The sequence below is a fragment of the Rousettus aegyptiacus genome, unplaced genomic scaffold, assembly GCF_014176215.1.
Source record: "Rousettus aegyptiacus isolate mRouAeg1 unplaced genomic scaffold, mRouAeg1.p scaffold_m13_p_6, whole genome shotgun sequence".
NCBI lineage: Eukaryota > Metazoa > Chordata > Mammalia > Chiroptera > Pteropodidae > Rousettus > Rousettus aegyptiacus.
This window is the reverse complement of record NW_023416309.1, coordinates 73741173-73754884: the sequence shown is the minus strand read 5'-3', so window position 1 is coordinate 73754884 and position 13712 is coordinate 73741173. Positions and strand designations below refer to the sequence as shown.

The window sequence follows — 13712 nt, the reverse complement described above, 5'->3', positions numbered from 1 at the left end:
CCACCACGTCTCGGAGGCCGGAAGTACCGCCCACCGCCGGTTGCAGCGTGAGGGTGAGTCACGGGGCTGGTACCCAGACTCTGGCCGACAGAACCAGAGCGATAGGTCATACATAGCTCAGGTCGGTGACAACTGGAACGGTTCTGAAATGCAGGCGGCGAGGCTGACCCCGAGCGTAGGGCGGCAACTACTGAGATTAGGGAACGGAAGGTTTGTATATTTCAGGAGGGATTGGGCAGCGGTCCCGGGGCTCAGACCAGGACTGAATTCCCATTTCCCTCAGCTCGCGGCCCTCTACTCTCTCGAGACGGCCGGGACCGTGCCCCGCCCGACGACCGTATGCCAGTGGTGCCACTCAGGTAAGTAACGGCAGGTTTGGAAGCGAGAGTGGGGGTTCAGGGTGGGCGTCCGCTTCGGCTCTCCCCTCCCTGCCGCAGACAGGGGGGTCTCCCTCTTGGTGCCAGTCATTTGCCAGCCAGCCTGGCACCGAAAGTAAGGGAAAGGGCAGGCCAAGGTGCTCTGGGGATGAAACTAGGGGAAAGGTCACTGGATTAGTTCTGGCACCTTTCTTCACTGTCGCTCAGTTTGGCACTTTCGCAACTCCTTCCCGGGCTGCGCTAATTATCCTTTTCCCCAGGCGGTTCTGGACAAGTCAGATCCTCTCTTCTCTGAGTCTTCGAGGAGGGAAATACAGGCCAATGCGGTATGTGGCCTCTGAGGCGGGCAGGAGCTAAGCGGCGGGGCAGACTCACTCCAGCAGGCTCCCTGAAACACCTTTCTCCCGGTGCAGGAATCCAAGTCCTTTGCAGTGGGGATGTTCAAGGGCCAACTCACCACCGATCAGGTGTTTCCATACCCCTCCGGTGAGGAAAGGGGTAGTCAGAGCTGGGCAAGGGCAGCACAGGTTTCCAACGGCCTGGCCTGACCTGCTGGTCCTTGCTAACCTGCAGTGCTTAACGAGGAGCAGACACAGTTTCTCAAAGAGCTGGTGGGGCCTGTATCCCGGTTCTTTGAGGTGAGGAATGGCTTGGGCTGGGAAATAGAGTTTGATTTCTGATGGGATGGGAGAGATGTCAAGGAGCTTAGAAGGTGCCTGTATGTAGGACCTTGTGCCTTCCCCAGGAGGTGAACGATTCTGCGAAGAATGACATGATGGAGCAGGTGGACGAGACCACTATACAGGGCCTCAAGGAGCTAGGGGCCTTTGGTCTGCAAGTGCCCAGTGAACTGGGTGGCGTCGGCCTTTGCAACACCCAGGTGAGGGAGCCCCTCAGTCACTTCCCAGTATCCTGGTCTACTCATTTGATGGGTTCAGCTCCATCACCCCTGAGGCCAAGGTCTCTGTTAAGCCTCTGCCCTGGGGACCTGTGGGATGTTGACTCTCCCAATGGGTACACACTTCTTCCAAACACCAAACTACATACAGTCCCCTAGGGCCATGGACCTCACCCAGGTCCCCAAATCCTAATGAATCTCTAAGGTAGGGAATACTTGACATAGGGTAGAAAGACTCCCTCCCACCAAGGCCTGGTTGGACACAAGCCAGTGTCCTCTGCTATGGCCCTACTTCTCATTTTGTGGGGATGCCCTGGCCCAGTCCTGCCCTGTTGCCCACCTTTTCTGCTAAGGGCAGGCCCACATGCAGCCAGTTACAGCTTCAGATGCCCGCTTCCCCTCCAGTATGCCCGCTTGGTGGAGATCGTGGGCATGCACGACCTTGGTGTGGGCATCATCCTAGGGGCCCATCAAAGCATCGGTTTCAAAGGCATCCTGCTTTTTGGCACGAAGGCACAGAGAGAAAAATACCTCCCAAAACTGGCATCAGGTGAGGCAGGCCTAGGAGCCCCCAGGGATTGGGGGTGTCCTGGGCTTGGCACAAATTAAGCCAGTGCTACTTAGGTCACCACATAGTTGGGGCATGTTGGTTGGGGGAGATTCTGGGAAGGCATCACAAGGGGGCCAGAAGGAAAATGGAAGAAACTGAATATTGCCAGAGGTGGCAAGGAGTAACTATGGTGCTGAGGGGTGGGGCACTGAGGGGCCATGCCCAGTGAGGGCCTGGTATAAAGAGTTCTCTGCCCAACAGGGGAAACTATAGCAGCTTTCTGTCTAACTGAGCCCTCAAGTGGGTCAGATGCAGCCTCCATCCGAAGTTCAGCTGTGCCCAGCCCCTGTGGAAAATATTACACTCTCAATGGAAGCAAAATCTGGATCAGGCAATCTTCCTATTTCTCCCCTCCTCCCCACCTCTACCCATTTCCAGTCCCCACCACTCTGTCCTCCAAGCTGACTACCCTTTTTTCCACAGTAATGGGGGAATGGCAGATATTTTCACAGTCTTTGCCAAGACACCAGTTACAGATGCAGCCACAGGAGCCACGAAAGAGAAGATCACAGCTTTTGTGGTAGAGAGGAGCTTTGGAGGTGTTACCCAGTGAGTGGGTTTGGGATGGAAGAGGTTGAGCCAGGGAGCAGGACGGGACAGTACTGAGCTCCAGAGTAGATGGCTATTACAGGTCACTGGGGATGTATGCAAAAGCAAACATGCTGGACAGCACGTTCCCTTTGTAATACACATGGAACTGATCTAAAGCTTTAGCTCCAATGACCAATGAGCCCACCACATGGCAGCAGGCGGGCTAGGGCTCAGTCCTTTGGGCATGCAGGGAACTGTTGCCTGCACCCCTTTACAGGCTGGGAGTTGTAGTTTCTCCTTGGTTCATAAGGAATGAAGGGGCAATTTTCCCTGCAACTTGAACACACCTCTGCTTCTTTGTCCTGCCATCACAGTGGGCCCCCCGAGAAGAAGATGGGCATCAAGGCCTCAAACACAGCAGAGGTGTACTTTGATGGAGTACGGGTGCCATCAGAGAATGTGCTGGGTGAGGTGGGGGGCGGCTTCAAGGTTGCCATGCATATTCTCAACAATGGACGGTTTGGCATGGCTGCAGCCCTTGCAGGCACCATGAAGGCCATCATTGCTAAGGCGGTGAGTGCCCTGCTTGAGTCTAGCTATCCTGAATGAGTTACACTGTCCCCCTTTCCCATGTGTCCCTATTCCCTTGTAGGTGCTCCCTCTACCAGAGACCCCTCCCCCACCAGTTGTTTCAAATCTGATAGTTTAGGTCTCTCTCTGTCCAGCCTAGACTAAACTCTTCTTGGTTGTAGCTCAGCCCATCCCCCATCCTGGGAGGACAAGAGAACCACAATGGGACATACGTCCTTTTCAGGTGGATCATGCTGCTAATCGTATCCAGTTTGGAGAGAAAATTCACAACTTTGGGCTAATCCAAGAGAAGCTGGCCCGGATGGCTATGCTGCAGTATGTGACTGAGGTAAGGATCCTCCCAAAATCCTCTCCCAAGAGCCCTGTGGCTGTCTTCCCAGTCGGGTCAGACTACAACCCCCAGCAGCACCTGGGGCAGTGGGTCTCCAGCTTTACACCAATGCCCTAGGGGATGCGGGGAGGCATAGTTAGATCGGCTGCTGCAGAAGGAGAGCCATGCTGTTCTGCTGAGGTGCTTCTAGTGGTACCTGAAATTTACTTTACCTCCCACACCTGCCCTTACATCTTCACCCTTTTCAAGAAGTCAAATGCCTGGAAGCCCCTGATAAACTGGCTTGGGGGACCAAATATTTCAACATGCCTGACATATGGAGTTAGAAGTCAAGGACCACAGAGAGCTGGGGTAAATCTGGTCTTGGAGATTTGGGTGATCAAGCCAAGTCTGATGCGGCCTTTTTCCTTCCCACATCCCAACCATGCAACCTCAGTCCATGGCTTATATGGTGAGTGCCAACATGGATCAGGGATGCACGGACTTCCAGCTAGAGGCTGCCATCAGCAAAATCTTTGGCTCGGTGAGGTCCCAGGCCTGCAGGGAGGGAGAGCCCAGTTTGGGAGCTTGGCTCTAAAACCAATCTTACGTGTTTCTTTGTCCCTAGGAGGCAGCCTGGAAGGTGACAGATGAGTGCATCCAAATCATGGGGGGCATGGGCTTCATGAAGGTATAGGACAGTTTTCTGCCTGGAGTAGCTGCAGTTGGGCCGGGAGGAGTAGGCAAGCACATCTCAGCAGGAGCACATGATATGTCTTTCACTATCCTAGGAGCCTGGAGTAGAGCGTGTACTCCGAGATGTTCGCATCTTCCGGATCTTTGAGGGGACGAATGACATTCTCCGGCTGTTTGTGGCTCTACAGGGCTGTAAGGTAAAGAGGAGAATGCGGGGGGGGGGGGACTAGGGGTGGGACAGGGAGTCTTGACTCTTGGACCCTCCTCCCCCACAGGACAAAGGAAAGGAACTCTCTGGGCTTGGCAATGCTCTAAAGAATCCTTTGGAGAATGCCGGCCTTCTGCTAGGAGAGGCAAGCAAACAGCTGAGGCGGTAAGCTTAGGGGCCAGGGTAAGGCAGGGCAAAATGGGGTGGTATATGGCAACTAACCAGTCACCTCCTTCCTCTAAGGCGGGCAGGGCTGGGCAGTGGCCTGAGTCTCAGTGGCATCATCCACCCGGAGTTGAGTCGGAGTGGTAAACTGGTAAAGTAGTAAGAGTGGTGGGGGATAGCCTATGTCAAGAGCTGATGGGGCTGGGCCCCCTTCTGAGCCCTGGGTGCATTTCTCATTTCTTCAGGCAGTGCAAGCTCTAGAGCAGTTTGCCACCACAGTGGAGGCCAAGCTGATAAAATACAAGAAAGAGATTATCAGTAAGTAAGCTCTATACCCTTACCACCCCCTCTTTTTCCTCTCCCTCCAACTAACACCCTCCCTACCCCATCCCATCTACCTGACAGATGAACAGTTTGTGCTGCAGCGTCTGGCAGACAGTGCCATTGACCTCTATGCCATGGTGGTGGTTCTTTCCAGGTGAGGAGACAGTGTGGGAAGCCTGAGCGCAGGGGGCTCCTGGGCCAGGGTCACAACCCAGATTTATTTTCTCCTGCTTCCCACCAGGGCCTCAAGATCCCTGAGTGAGGGCCACCTCACAGCCCAGCATGAGAAAATGCTCTGTGACAGCTGGTGTATTGAGGTGAGATTTGAGATTGCTATGGGCAGGTAGGAGGCTCAAGACATAGGCCTGAACCTCTCCTTCCCTCTCCCTAGGCTGCAGCCCGGATTCGGGAGAACATGGCTGCACTGCAGTCTGACCCCCAGCAGCAGGAGCTCTTCCGTAACTTCAAAGGCATCTCCAAGGCTTTGGTGGAGCAGGGTGGTGTGGTCACTAGCAACCCCCTCGGCTTCTGAATATACCCAGCCACGGCCTGGCCAGGAATGTGCCTTCTCTCAAGCCAAAGCCCAGGCCCCTTTCCTGTTGGCCCTGGTACTGCCTTGAAGGGGCTTCGCCCCAGGACTGTGCCTGCTCTCAGAGGAAGTACTCACTGTCTCACAAATAAAGTCTAACAAGTTGTGCTTTGCTACTGTGTCTCAGTCCTTTCCCTCAGTGCCTGCCTCCCTCCCAAAGAAAGGAGCCAGAGGCATGGGGAGTTTGCCTCTATTGCTTTATTTGGTGTTTTATACAAGTGACTAAAATAAATAGAGTAACAAAAGCAGCTACACAACCCTCAAATACCAAATACCCCAGCTTCCTTTGACTGCTGTCAAATGTGACCAACCCCCACCCCTCCAGGATAGCAGAACAGAGCTGACTGGGCAAATGGAATAGGAGGTCACATTTGGGGGGTCCGGGGGGCAGGTATTCTTCATATAAAAGAAGAAATGTCTACTAAAAATTAGTCCAAAAAATGTAAGAAAGTCTACTTTAACCCCCCAAAAGGCTTACAAAAAAAAATAAAGCTAAAAATAACCAAAGGTCCCTTGTAGACCCCTGAGGGAAAGGGGAGGAACCAGGCACTGCTGGTTAATAGTCATAGCGGCAACAACCTCACAGCAGGCAGCAGCCCATAGGACAAGCTAAGCCCAGGCACCACTGGAAGAGTAATGAGCACGTGATTGACGAGACACGCAATCACAGGACAGGAGCACCAAGAACTGACTGAATAGGCCAAGGGTGGAGATCTAATATGGCTCTACATAACATCCACAAAGAACTCACTGGGGTTGCCCATGGCCATGTGGAAGCTTTGGCGGCTGGCTGTCAGCTCTGGGGGCACTGAGCCCAGGTCTCTGATGGGAGGGGCCCCTGGGGGTTGCACTACTGGAGGGGCAGCTGGAGGAGGTGGGGGCATCATGACCACCATCATGGGGTTATAGGGGAGGGCCATACCAGGGGGTGGACCATAGGGATGGAGCCCTGGGTGGGCTTGGTGACTGGGAGTACCCCCTGATGAGCTCCTGGAAAGGGGAGGGCCCCCATCACCAGTGCCACTAGGATCCCCGCCTCGCCGAAGGCTGCCCCCCCGGCTGGAGGGCTCGGACTCACTGCCGCTGCCGGACTTGGACTCAGGGGCCCGCTCCTCAGGCCTCCCTGTGCGCCCTGCCCCCCCATCGCTTCGTGCGGACCCACTGCTCCGGCTCCCTGTTGGGGGAGAGGAGAGGGGCAACTGAACCCCTGCCCAGGGTCCCTCAACCTCCCTAGCCCCTTCAACTGCCTCTCCTCCCTGGTTTTCCCTTGCCCCCTACCCCTCTCTCTGGCAGTTACTTACCTTCACTGTGCTGGCTGCTAGCACTGCCTCCACCATAGGTATAGGATGAGAGTTCATGGTAGGGTGGGGGCTGGGGGCTGTATGGGTGTGGGGCTGGGTACTGGTAGGAGAAGGTGGGCAGCAGGGGCCAGGGGGTGGTCCCAGGCAGAGGAGCCAAGGTGTCCTGATCCGAAGCCCCACTGGAGCCATCATTATCATTCAAAGACAGGTTGACTAAATCTTGAAAGTAAGAGAAAAACTAAGAATCACTTTTAAGAAGCCAGGACACAAAGACATTGAATGAAGAGGACCTAGGAACCATTTCCCCAGAACTATCCTTTACGGGGGTTAAAACAAGGGTCTCTAACAGGAAATTTCCTACCTGCCACTGCTATCAGGGCAGGAAGTCAGCTCGGGCCACCATAAGTCCCATATGCTTTCATGAGACTCAGGAAGACGTACCCTTCTTCCCAGGAGACATTGTCCTGTGCATAGTGCACAGCTTGTTCGGCAGAACATGGGTTGATCTTAGCCCCTACTTATGTTATCAGCCAGTGCAGGGTCTACTGCAAGACACATATTGCTCAACAGTCCACAATGGCTGGTTTCTGGGCAATGTCTGAAGTTGGAGAGGGGCACTCACAACTCTCACAGCCACCACTGAGGTCTCCGAAGACGTAATAGCACTGCTCAGAGAAGGTGATCTTGTTTACTGTGTGTCGGATAAGGCCTGCCTTTAGCAGTCCACTGGCATACTTGCGGGCCTCCCGCCGCTCAGGAAAGCCCTCCACGTGATGGTAGAGCCAGTCAACCACATCTGAGCCTGGAATCACCCAGAACAGAAAAAGGCCTCAGGCTCTCCTATCTGACTCTTGCCTCCCCTGTATGGGCCATTCCCAGCTTTGGCCTACTCTTCCTCCTCTCCCTTCCATGCTACCTTCCCAGGGCCCAGCCATACCGAGAAAGGCATTAGGAATGGTGATCTTGAGCCACATACGGTCCCGAACTTCTAGTCCAGACTCTGGAGCTGCCATGGCTTTAGTCACAGATGCCATGTCTGTATGGATGGAGAGACCCCGGCCCTCACAACCTGACAGAGAAGTAGTAGGGAATCAAAGGCAGGAATGGTGGGATCACAACACTGCTGAGAGGCCTTCAGAGGAGGGGTGGAAGGAGGCGGGCCTGGGGGGCTCACCATCAGGTAAAGAGGACCCAGATGTAATGGTGCTCATGGAGGAGGAGCCTGGATAAGCTGGGAAGGTGCCAGTCAGTGCAGCAGAATGTGAGACCCAGGCAGCGGGGTCAATTGGCTGGATGGGCTCATCTGGGACAGAGAAGACCACCAAGACGATCACTTCCCAGTCCCGGAGAGCCAGCCCTGTCCCTTCCTGACTCAGACCTGACCTTCCTCCACCAATTCCCCCATAGCCTAGGGGCCCAGCCCCAGCTCCCAGCTCTCTCGTCCTCTCAGCTGCTGGCCCTCTGAGCATTACTCACTTCGAGGAAGAGTGAAATAAGCCTGAGGAGAGGGATCCCAGCACTTGGCCACAGTCAGCACAATGGGGCTGTAGGGAAGAGAAGGCCAGTTAAGCAGGGGTGAGGGTAGAGGCCTCAGGAGAATGGAAGCCTGGAATGAGAATGGGTTGAAGGACAGAAAGAGGAAGAGAAGAGCAAGCAAACATGGCAGGGTCCAAAAAGGTGAGGGTGGAAGGTTCAACAATGTTGGTGACTCACCAACATGGATAACTCTTAAAAACATACTCCTGAGCCAGACAAGAGAATACCCACTGTACAGTCCATTCACAGAAAGGCCCCAAACAGGTAAAACTAAACTTTGTTGTTCAAGGATACACACATAAGTGGTAAAACTACCAAGTGAAGCAAAGATTTTATCATACTGATGACCAAAGACTCAGGTGAATAATTACCCTAGAGGCAATGAGGAGGATAGGAGCTGGAAGGGACACTAGGGAGAACTTTTGGGATATCAACAAACTTGTATTTCATGATCTAGGCAGTAGTGACAAGGATACCCATTTACTCTAGAATTACTCATTACATTATGCATTTTTTTTTTATTGTATGTACTTTTTAGATGACTATTGTTTCACCACTTCCTAAAAATTATAAAATAAAAGGTGAAAAAGCAAAGACAAGAGGACTGAAGACTTGAAACCAGCTCAGAGGCTCACCCTGGCTTGTGCACAATGTCTCTCAGCACCCGCACCGCATCATCATTGCTCATGTTCTCAAAGTTCATGTCATTCACCTGGAAGTGAGGAGAAGTGGGTCAGAAGCAAGATAGGAGAGGCTGAGAGCCTCTGCCCAAGTCAGTACCAGTGGCCCTTTCCCAGCATACCTGCAAAAGCATGTCCCCAGGCTCAATGCGTCCATCAGCCGCCACAGCCCCACCCTTCATGATGGAGCCGATGTAGATGCCCCCGTCTCCCCGCTCATTGCTTTGGCCCACAATGGAGATGCCCAGGAAGTTGTACTTCTCTGTGGAGGGAGTGCATGTGATGAGGGGAAGCCCAAGCCATATGACCCCCAAGCCCTAGAGACCAGGTCCCCCAGCGCCAGGCTCCCTCCATACCCATGTTGAGTGTGACTGTGATGATGTTGAGAGACATTGTGGAATCAGTGACACTGCTGAAGGATGAGGTCTGTGACAGAAAAAGGGGAAGGAGCTAGACTGCCTTCAACAACCAGGGACGAGCCCTGGGATTCTGTCTGTGCCCTTGTAATCCCTAAATCAAGGCCCAGGTCTCTAATTTCTCCAAGGTTCAGTTATCCCATGAGAACCCCTTACCCTCTCCAGACGGGGTGGCCGCTGTTTCCTTCGCCGCCGGTGACGCTTGAGGAGGCGGGAGGCACTGCTCTGCTCCGTGGAGCTGCTGAACCTGTCAGAAAGTTCAGAAGGGACCACTTGCAGGCAGAGGTGGTCATGAAGCCAAGAGAAAGATGAGCAGACTGGCTCAAAAGAAAGGGCTGGTGCCCTGGGGAGAGATCTGTGGAGCCATACCTGCTCATGGTATCATCCTCATCTGAGTCCCCTAGGCTAGTGCTCTCCAGCTCGCTAGTCATAAGGGTTGAGGAGCTCTCGTACCCAGCCAGGTGGCGCTCCAGCCTAGAGGGGCCGTTGGGCCTGTGGCCCCCAGCTGAGTATGAACAAGAACTTCAGGAACCAGGCTTCATGCACCTTACCCTCAGAAGACTTGGGTCTTGACCAACCCCTTCCCAACTCCAGTCTACCCAGTCTCAGCGCCTGGCCCTCTCACCGCCATGCTCACTGCTGTCTCTTCTCCGAGGCCGCTCCCGCCTCAGAGACACTACTGACTCTGTTTCTGTCTCAGGCTCCAGATTTTCCCGGCTGCTCGAAACATTAGGGCTAGATGGGCAAAGATGGTTGCCAATCTGAGTCAGTGGGACAGGGCTCCAAAGCTTTGGCTTCCCCTCCCAAGGTGCTTGGATTCCCTTCTCACCTCCCTCCTATGGATTCAAGAATCCCAATGACTCACTGGAAGGATGGAGGTCTAGAATCCCCAATGCCACTGGTCCTCTCTGGTGGCAAAGGGGGTAATGGTGGGGGTGGAGGTGCCAGTTCTGTCCGAGGTTCCTGAGCTGAGGGAGTCATCTCAGGCTGGGAGTTATCCGATGACACGAGCTAAAGGGTGTAAGTGATAAAAACAAAACAAAACAAAACAAAACAAAACAAAACAAAACAGACTCAATTGGGAAGTAAGGCATATGAGATAGGAGTAAGGGAAAGGATTAGAAAAGGGCACAAGGTTAAGAGAGCCTGGAGTAAAACACAATACAGCATTAACAAGCATTAGAGGGCTCCAGAAGAAGGCTGAAGGACTCCAGCTGGCTCTCCAAACAGGTAGGAAAGCCAAGAGCCAGGGCCTCCAACGACTAAGCAGGGGTTGAGCTACAAGGCCAGACTCAAGCTTGGAGGAGCCTGGCCTGGCAATGCAGGAGGGACAGGGCCCTCAGAACTAGGGCCCCTTACCCAGGAAACCACCCTTCCGTTGAAGCAGGGAAGGCGGGCATTGTCATCTGAAATTTCTTCCTTCACCACCCTGCCAAGAGACGGGATGTAAGTCAGTGAGACTGGACTAGCTTCCCTGATTACCATCCCCATTCAAAATTTTTCCTAATTTCATCTAGCTCAAGGATGCTCTTTCTCACCTTGTCCAAGTGCTCTCTTACATTAAAATACTTCATTCTTACACCTAAGAAATCGCCAAACTCGATTCCCTTTCTTCATTTCTCCTTTTCTCCCCAGCTCAACTGCAGGGGGCTCAATGCTGCTCCAAAGATCTCCTTGAATCTGATTCAAACTCTCAGTCCAACTTCAAAGGCCATCCCCTAAGGTTACTCCAGCACCCCAAAATATCTATCATTAGGAGCCTTGCTGGCACCCTCCTCTCAATCTCAAGCCTGTTCCTCAAACATCCTCCCTAAAAAAGTCTTTGATCCTCATCTAAGTCTCTACTCTTATGCTTTCCTTAGTTTTCTCTAACTCACTTCCGAAGAACTATCTAAGTGTGCCTAAGTAAAAATACTCATTAGACCAAAGAATGGTACTTGCTCACTCAGCTGAGAGCTCCCAAAGGGAGGCGAGGCCCGGCTTCCCGCTCCTCTGTGCCTCACCTGACACAAAACTGTATCATGCAATCTGTTCTGCCTAGCCCTGGGGGCCACCTCTCCCATGCGTTCCTTGCAATGAACTGGACGTGCTCCTTCTTATCAACCACCACATGAACACCTTAATGCCTATTCTGTTCAACGCCATGTCCTGGCCACAGAGCAAAGTACATGACACTTGGTAATCAATGAATACTTGTTGACTAAAAGAATGTAGATATGAACTATGAGGCTCTGTGCCTCGAACAAAAACACTATCACATACACAAATCCTCACCCCTAAATAGGACATCCTTTCTGAATCACCTTTTAACCTAATATGGTTATTAGAAGCCTAGATATATGCCAATTTAATACATTTGCTTTCAATGTGACAATACAGCCCAGTCACTACCAATCTGTCTCAGCATAACGCAGTATTCTTCATAACACAATATCATCTCAGCAGAGCCTGGCCTGACAAGTTATTCCATTCTGTATTACCATAACCAAGTCAGACTCAATACTGACAATTATTACTGACCAAGAATTTAACATATGCCATGCACCTGTACCAGGCACGCACCTGTACTAAGCATTTTGCTCTGATTATCTCCATTTCACAGATGAAATCAACACACTAAAGTATTAAAAATTACCCAGTTAACACTGCTGACAAATAGAAGAAACTTGATTTATATCCAAGGTAACTTCCAAGGCAGTCCCACTTTCCCAATCATGAACAATCCTTCTAGATAGAGCCAGCTCTCCTAAAATGCAGGCTATCCCAGCCTAATCCAGCCTGCCTTCAAGAGCTGAGATTGAGGACTCAGAAGGTCCCAAAGGCCATAAACACCAAAGGGCTTACTCTGCATCCTTTAAAGTCCCAGTCCAGCCCAGAATGTCCCAAATTACCCCTGAGATAGCTCAATCTATTCCGGCAGTCTAGAATGTCCCCAAATGCAGCTGTCTGCACCAATATAGACTAGAATATACCCATACAGGTAGCTGTCTGTACTATCACACACTCCAAAGCCCTGTCTGCCCTCTACTGAGTGTCCCAATAAAAACTAGGCCCCAATACAAACTAAGATCAACCAGTACAACTCAGTAGAGACTAGAATGGCCCAAGTTCTCCAGCATAGCCTGATCTACTCCAGAACTACCTAGAACATCCCAATACAGCATTCTTTGCATTAGTACAGACTAGAATGTCCCAGAATAATCCTGGCTGCCCTAATATAGCCCAGAACGTCCCAAGTTGTTCCAATACAGCTCCATCTACATCAGGAGATTCCACAGTAACCAACAATATTCCTGTGTGCTACAGGACTATTCAGAATGTACTACACTACCAGAAGACAGAGCAATCTACCTCACTATACAGTCCAAAGTAACCCCCAAATGAACCACTACACCCTCACTCTATTCCAGTATAGCATAATCTCTAATCTGGTTTAGTATAGCTCAATCTGTCCTCCCATGGCCAGCTCTGTGCGCCTCAATCTTTCCAACTATAACCTGTCAGTCCTGGGATATCCACTCTACCCTAGCACAGTACAATCTGCTCCACTGTAGCCCAAATAACCCCAGTATGGCTCAGACTAGACCTGTGCTACTTAATATTACCCAATCAACTCCAGCACAGCCCTCATCAGTCCCAGTCTAGGCCTCGCGCTCACCCGAAATCCTGATCCATAGACTTGAAAAAGTACTTAGCGCCCGCGGGTCGCTGCAGTACGCTCTTAAAATCGCCAAGGGTGATGCGCTCGGCAGGGACGGGGATCTTCACCAGGTAGGGAGTCTCTTCTTCATCCAAATGGTAAATCACCTTCGTCTCTCCGACACCACTAACCCCCGCGCCGCTGCCCGCCATGGTCTCGCCCGCGCGCTCTCGGGCTCCACCGCCCACCCAAAGGGGCTAATCGTCCCCGCCGCGCCTGCGCAAACCTGCAAACCGACGCGAGAGCGCGGACAAGCCAACCCCAGTGCAAGAATGGTACAAGAGGAAGGCGGGGATCTGGGGGTGATCCGCGCGGTGTCGGGCCGCGAGGCGCTACGGAACGCAGCGGACTCGGCCACCGCCGCCGCCAACTACACCCAGGGCTCCGCCCACCTCTCCCCACACCACGTGACCCGAATCGGGCCACCCGGATCCTAGCAGTCTCGATCACGTGACCTTTTGGTCACGTGACTGCCTGCGCCCACCCACACGTGACCATCTCCAGCAACGGTTTCCCGATCCTCAACGGCCCCGCCCCCAAATGTGTATCCACCGGCTGTCACCCCAGCACCCTAGCTAAACTGACCTGTGCCCTCATGGGCTAGGCAACCGACCCCCATCCCGCTTAACCCCACTCAGGTGGGGCGCACCAAGCAATTCTAACCCGCTTAAGCGCTTGTGTGCACGCGTGAGTGCAGTTAAGGGTGGGGTTGTGGGGGTCCTAGAGACGAGGTAGGTAGCCGATTGAGGCCACAGGGCTGGTGGGGAAAGGCACAGAGCC

At 52.8% G+C, this 13712-nt stretch overlaps 2 protein-coding genes across 5 annotated transcripts; one reads left to right on the top strand and one right to left on the bottom strand.

Annotated features, from left to right (window-relative positions):
- The first annotated feature begins 55 nt into the window (after positions 1 to 55).
- Positions 56 to 5412, top strand: ACADVL (acyl-CoA dehydrogenase very long chain). Of its 2 annotated transcripts, none has more exons than XM_016142097.1 (20): positions 56 to 210; positions 284 to 359; positions 638 to 703; positions 791 to 863; positions 951 to 1015; positions 1123 to 1257; positions 1681 to 1825; positions 2087 to 2216; positions 2309 to 2434; positions 2791 to 2989; positions 3231 to 3335; positions 3775 to 3861; positions 3946 to 4008; positions 4109 to 4210; positions 4289 to 4386; positions 4465 to 4537; positions 4632 to 4704; positions 4792 to 4864; positions 4952 to 5027; positions 5102 to 5412. In XM_016142097.1, the coding sequence occupies exons 1-20, from the start codon at positions 149 to 151 to the stop codon at positions 5240 to 5242; spliced, it is 1968 nt and encodes a 655-aa protein (XP_015997583.1). In that variant the 5' UTR covers positions 56 to 148; the 3' UTR covers positions 5243 to 5412. The 2 variants fall into 2 exon arrangements, with proteins under 2 accessions (XP_015997583.1, XP_036078284.1); XM_036222391.1 differs by having other exon boundaries at positions 67 to 210; positions 1104 to 1257; positions 5102 to 5408.
- A 67-nt stretch (positions 5413 to 5479) lies between these two features.
- On the bottom strand, positions 5480 to 13385 carry DVL2 (dishevelled segment polarity protein 2). Of its 3 annotated transcripts, none has more exons than XM_016142095.2 (15): positions 12891 to 13385; positions 10592 to 10661; positions 10098 to 10243; positions 9858 to 9967; positions 9602 to 9737; positions 9389 to 9479; positions 9173 to 9242; positions 8939 to 9078; positions 8772 to 8848; positions 8077 to 8144; positions 7775 to 7903; positions 7538 to 7636; positions 7223 to 7402; positions 6601 to 6819; positions 5480 to 6473 (listed from the first exon to the last, which is right to left on the bottom strand). In XM_016142095.2, exons 1-15 carry the CDS (start codon positions 13082 to 13084, stop codon positions 6025 to 6027), a joined length of 2178 nt encoding a protein of 725 aa, XP_015997581.2. In that variant the 5' UTR covers positions 13085 to 13385; the 3' UTR covers positions 5480 to 6024. The 3 variants fall into 3 exon arrangements, with proteins under 3 accessions (XP_015997581.2, XP_015997580.2, XP_036078283.1); XM_016142094.2 differs by having other exon boundaries at positions 7538 to 7669; positions 12891 to 13372; XM_036222390.1 differs by lacking the exon at positions 7223 to 7402 and having other exon boundaries at positions 7538 to 7669; positions 12891 to 13379.
- Between the last annotated feature and the right edge of the window lie 327 nt (positions 13386 to 13712).

Excerpts from the sequence above, each read along its gene's own strand:
- ACADVL (XM_016142097.1), top strand. The coding sequence starts at position 149 with ATGCAGGCGGCGAGGCTGACCCCGAGCGTAGGGCGGCAACTACTGAGA. Across the intron at positions 2,217-2,308 it reads GGAAGCAAAATCTGGATCAG|TAATGGGGGAATGGCAGATA; the intron begins GCAATCTTCCTA and ends TTTTTTCCACAG. Across the intron at positions 5,028-5,101 it reads GTGACAGCTGGTGTATTGAG|GCTGCAGCCCGGATTCGGGA; the intron begins GTGAGATTTGAG and ends CCCTCTCCCTAG.
- DVL2 (XM_016142094.2), bottom strand. The coding sequence starts at position 13,084 with ATGGCGGGCAGCGGCGCGGGGGTTAGTGGTGTCGGAGAGACGAAGGTG. Across the intron at positions 9,243-9,388 it reads GGCCACCCCGTCTGGAGAGG|ACCTCATCCTTCAGCAGTGT; the intron begins GTAAGGGGTTCT and ends TTTCTGTCACAG. Across the intron at positions 9,079-9,172 it reads CACAGTCACACTCAACATGG|AGAAGTACAACTTCCTGGGC; the intron begins GTATGGAGGGAG and ends CTCCCTCCACAG.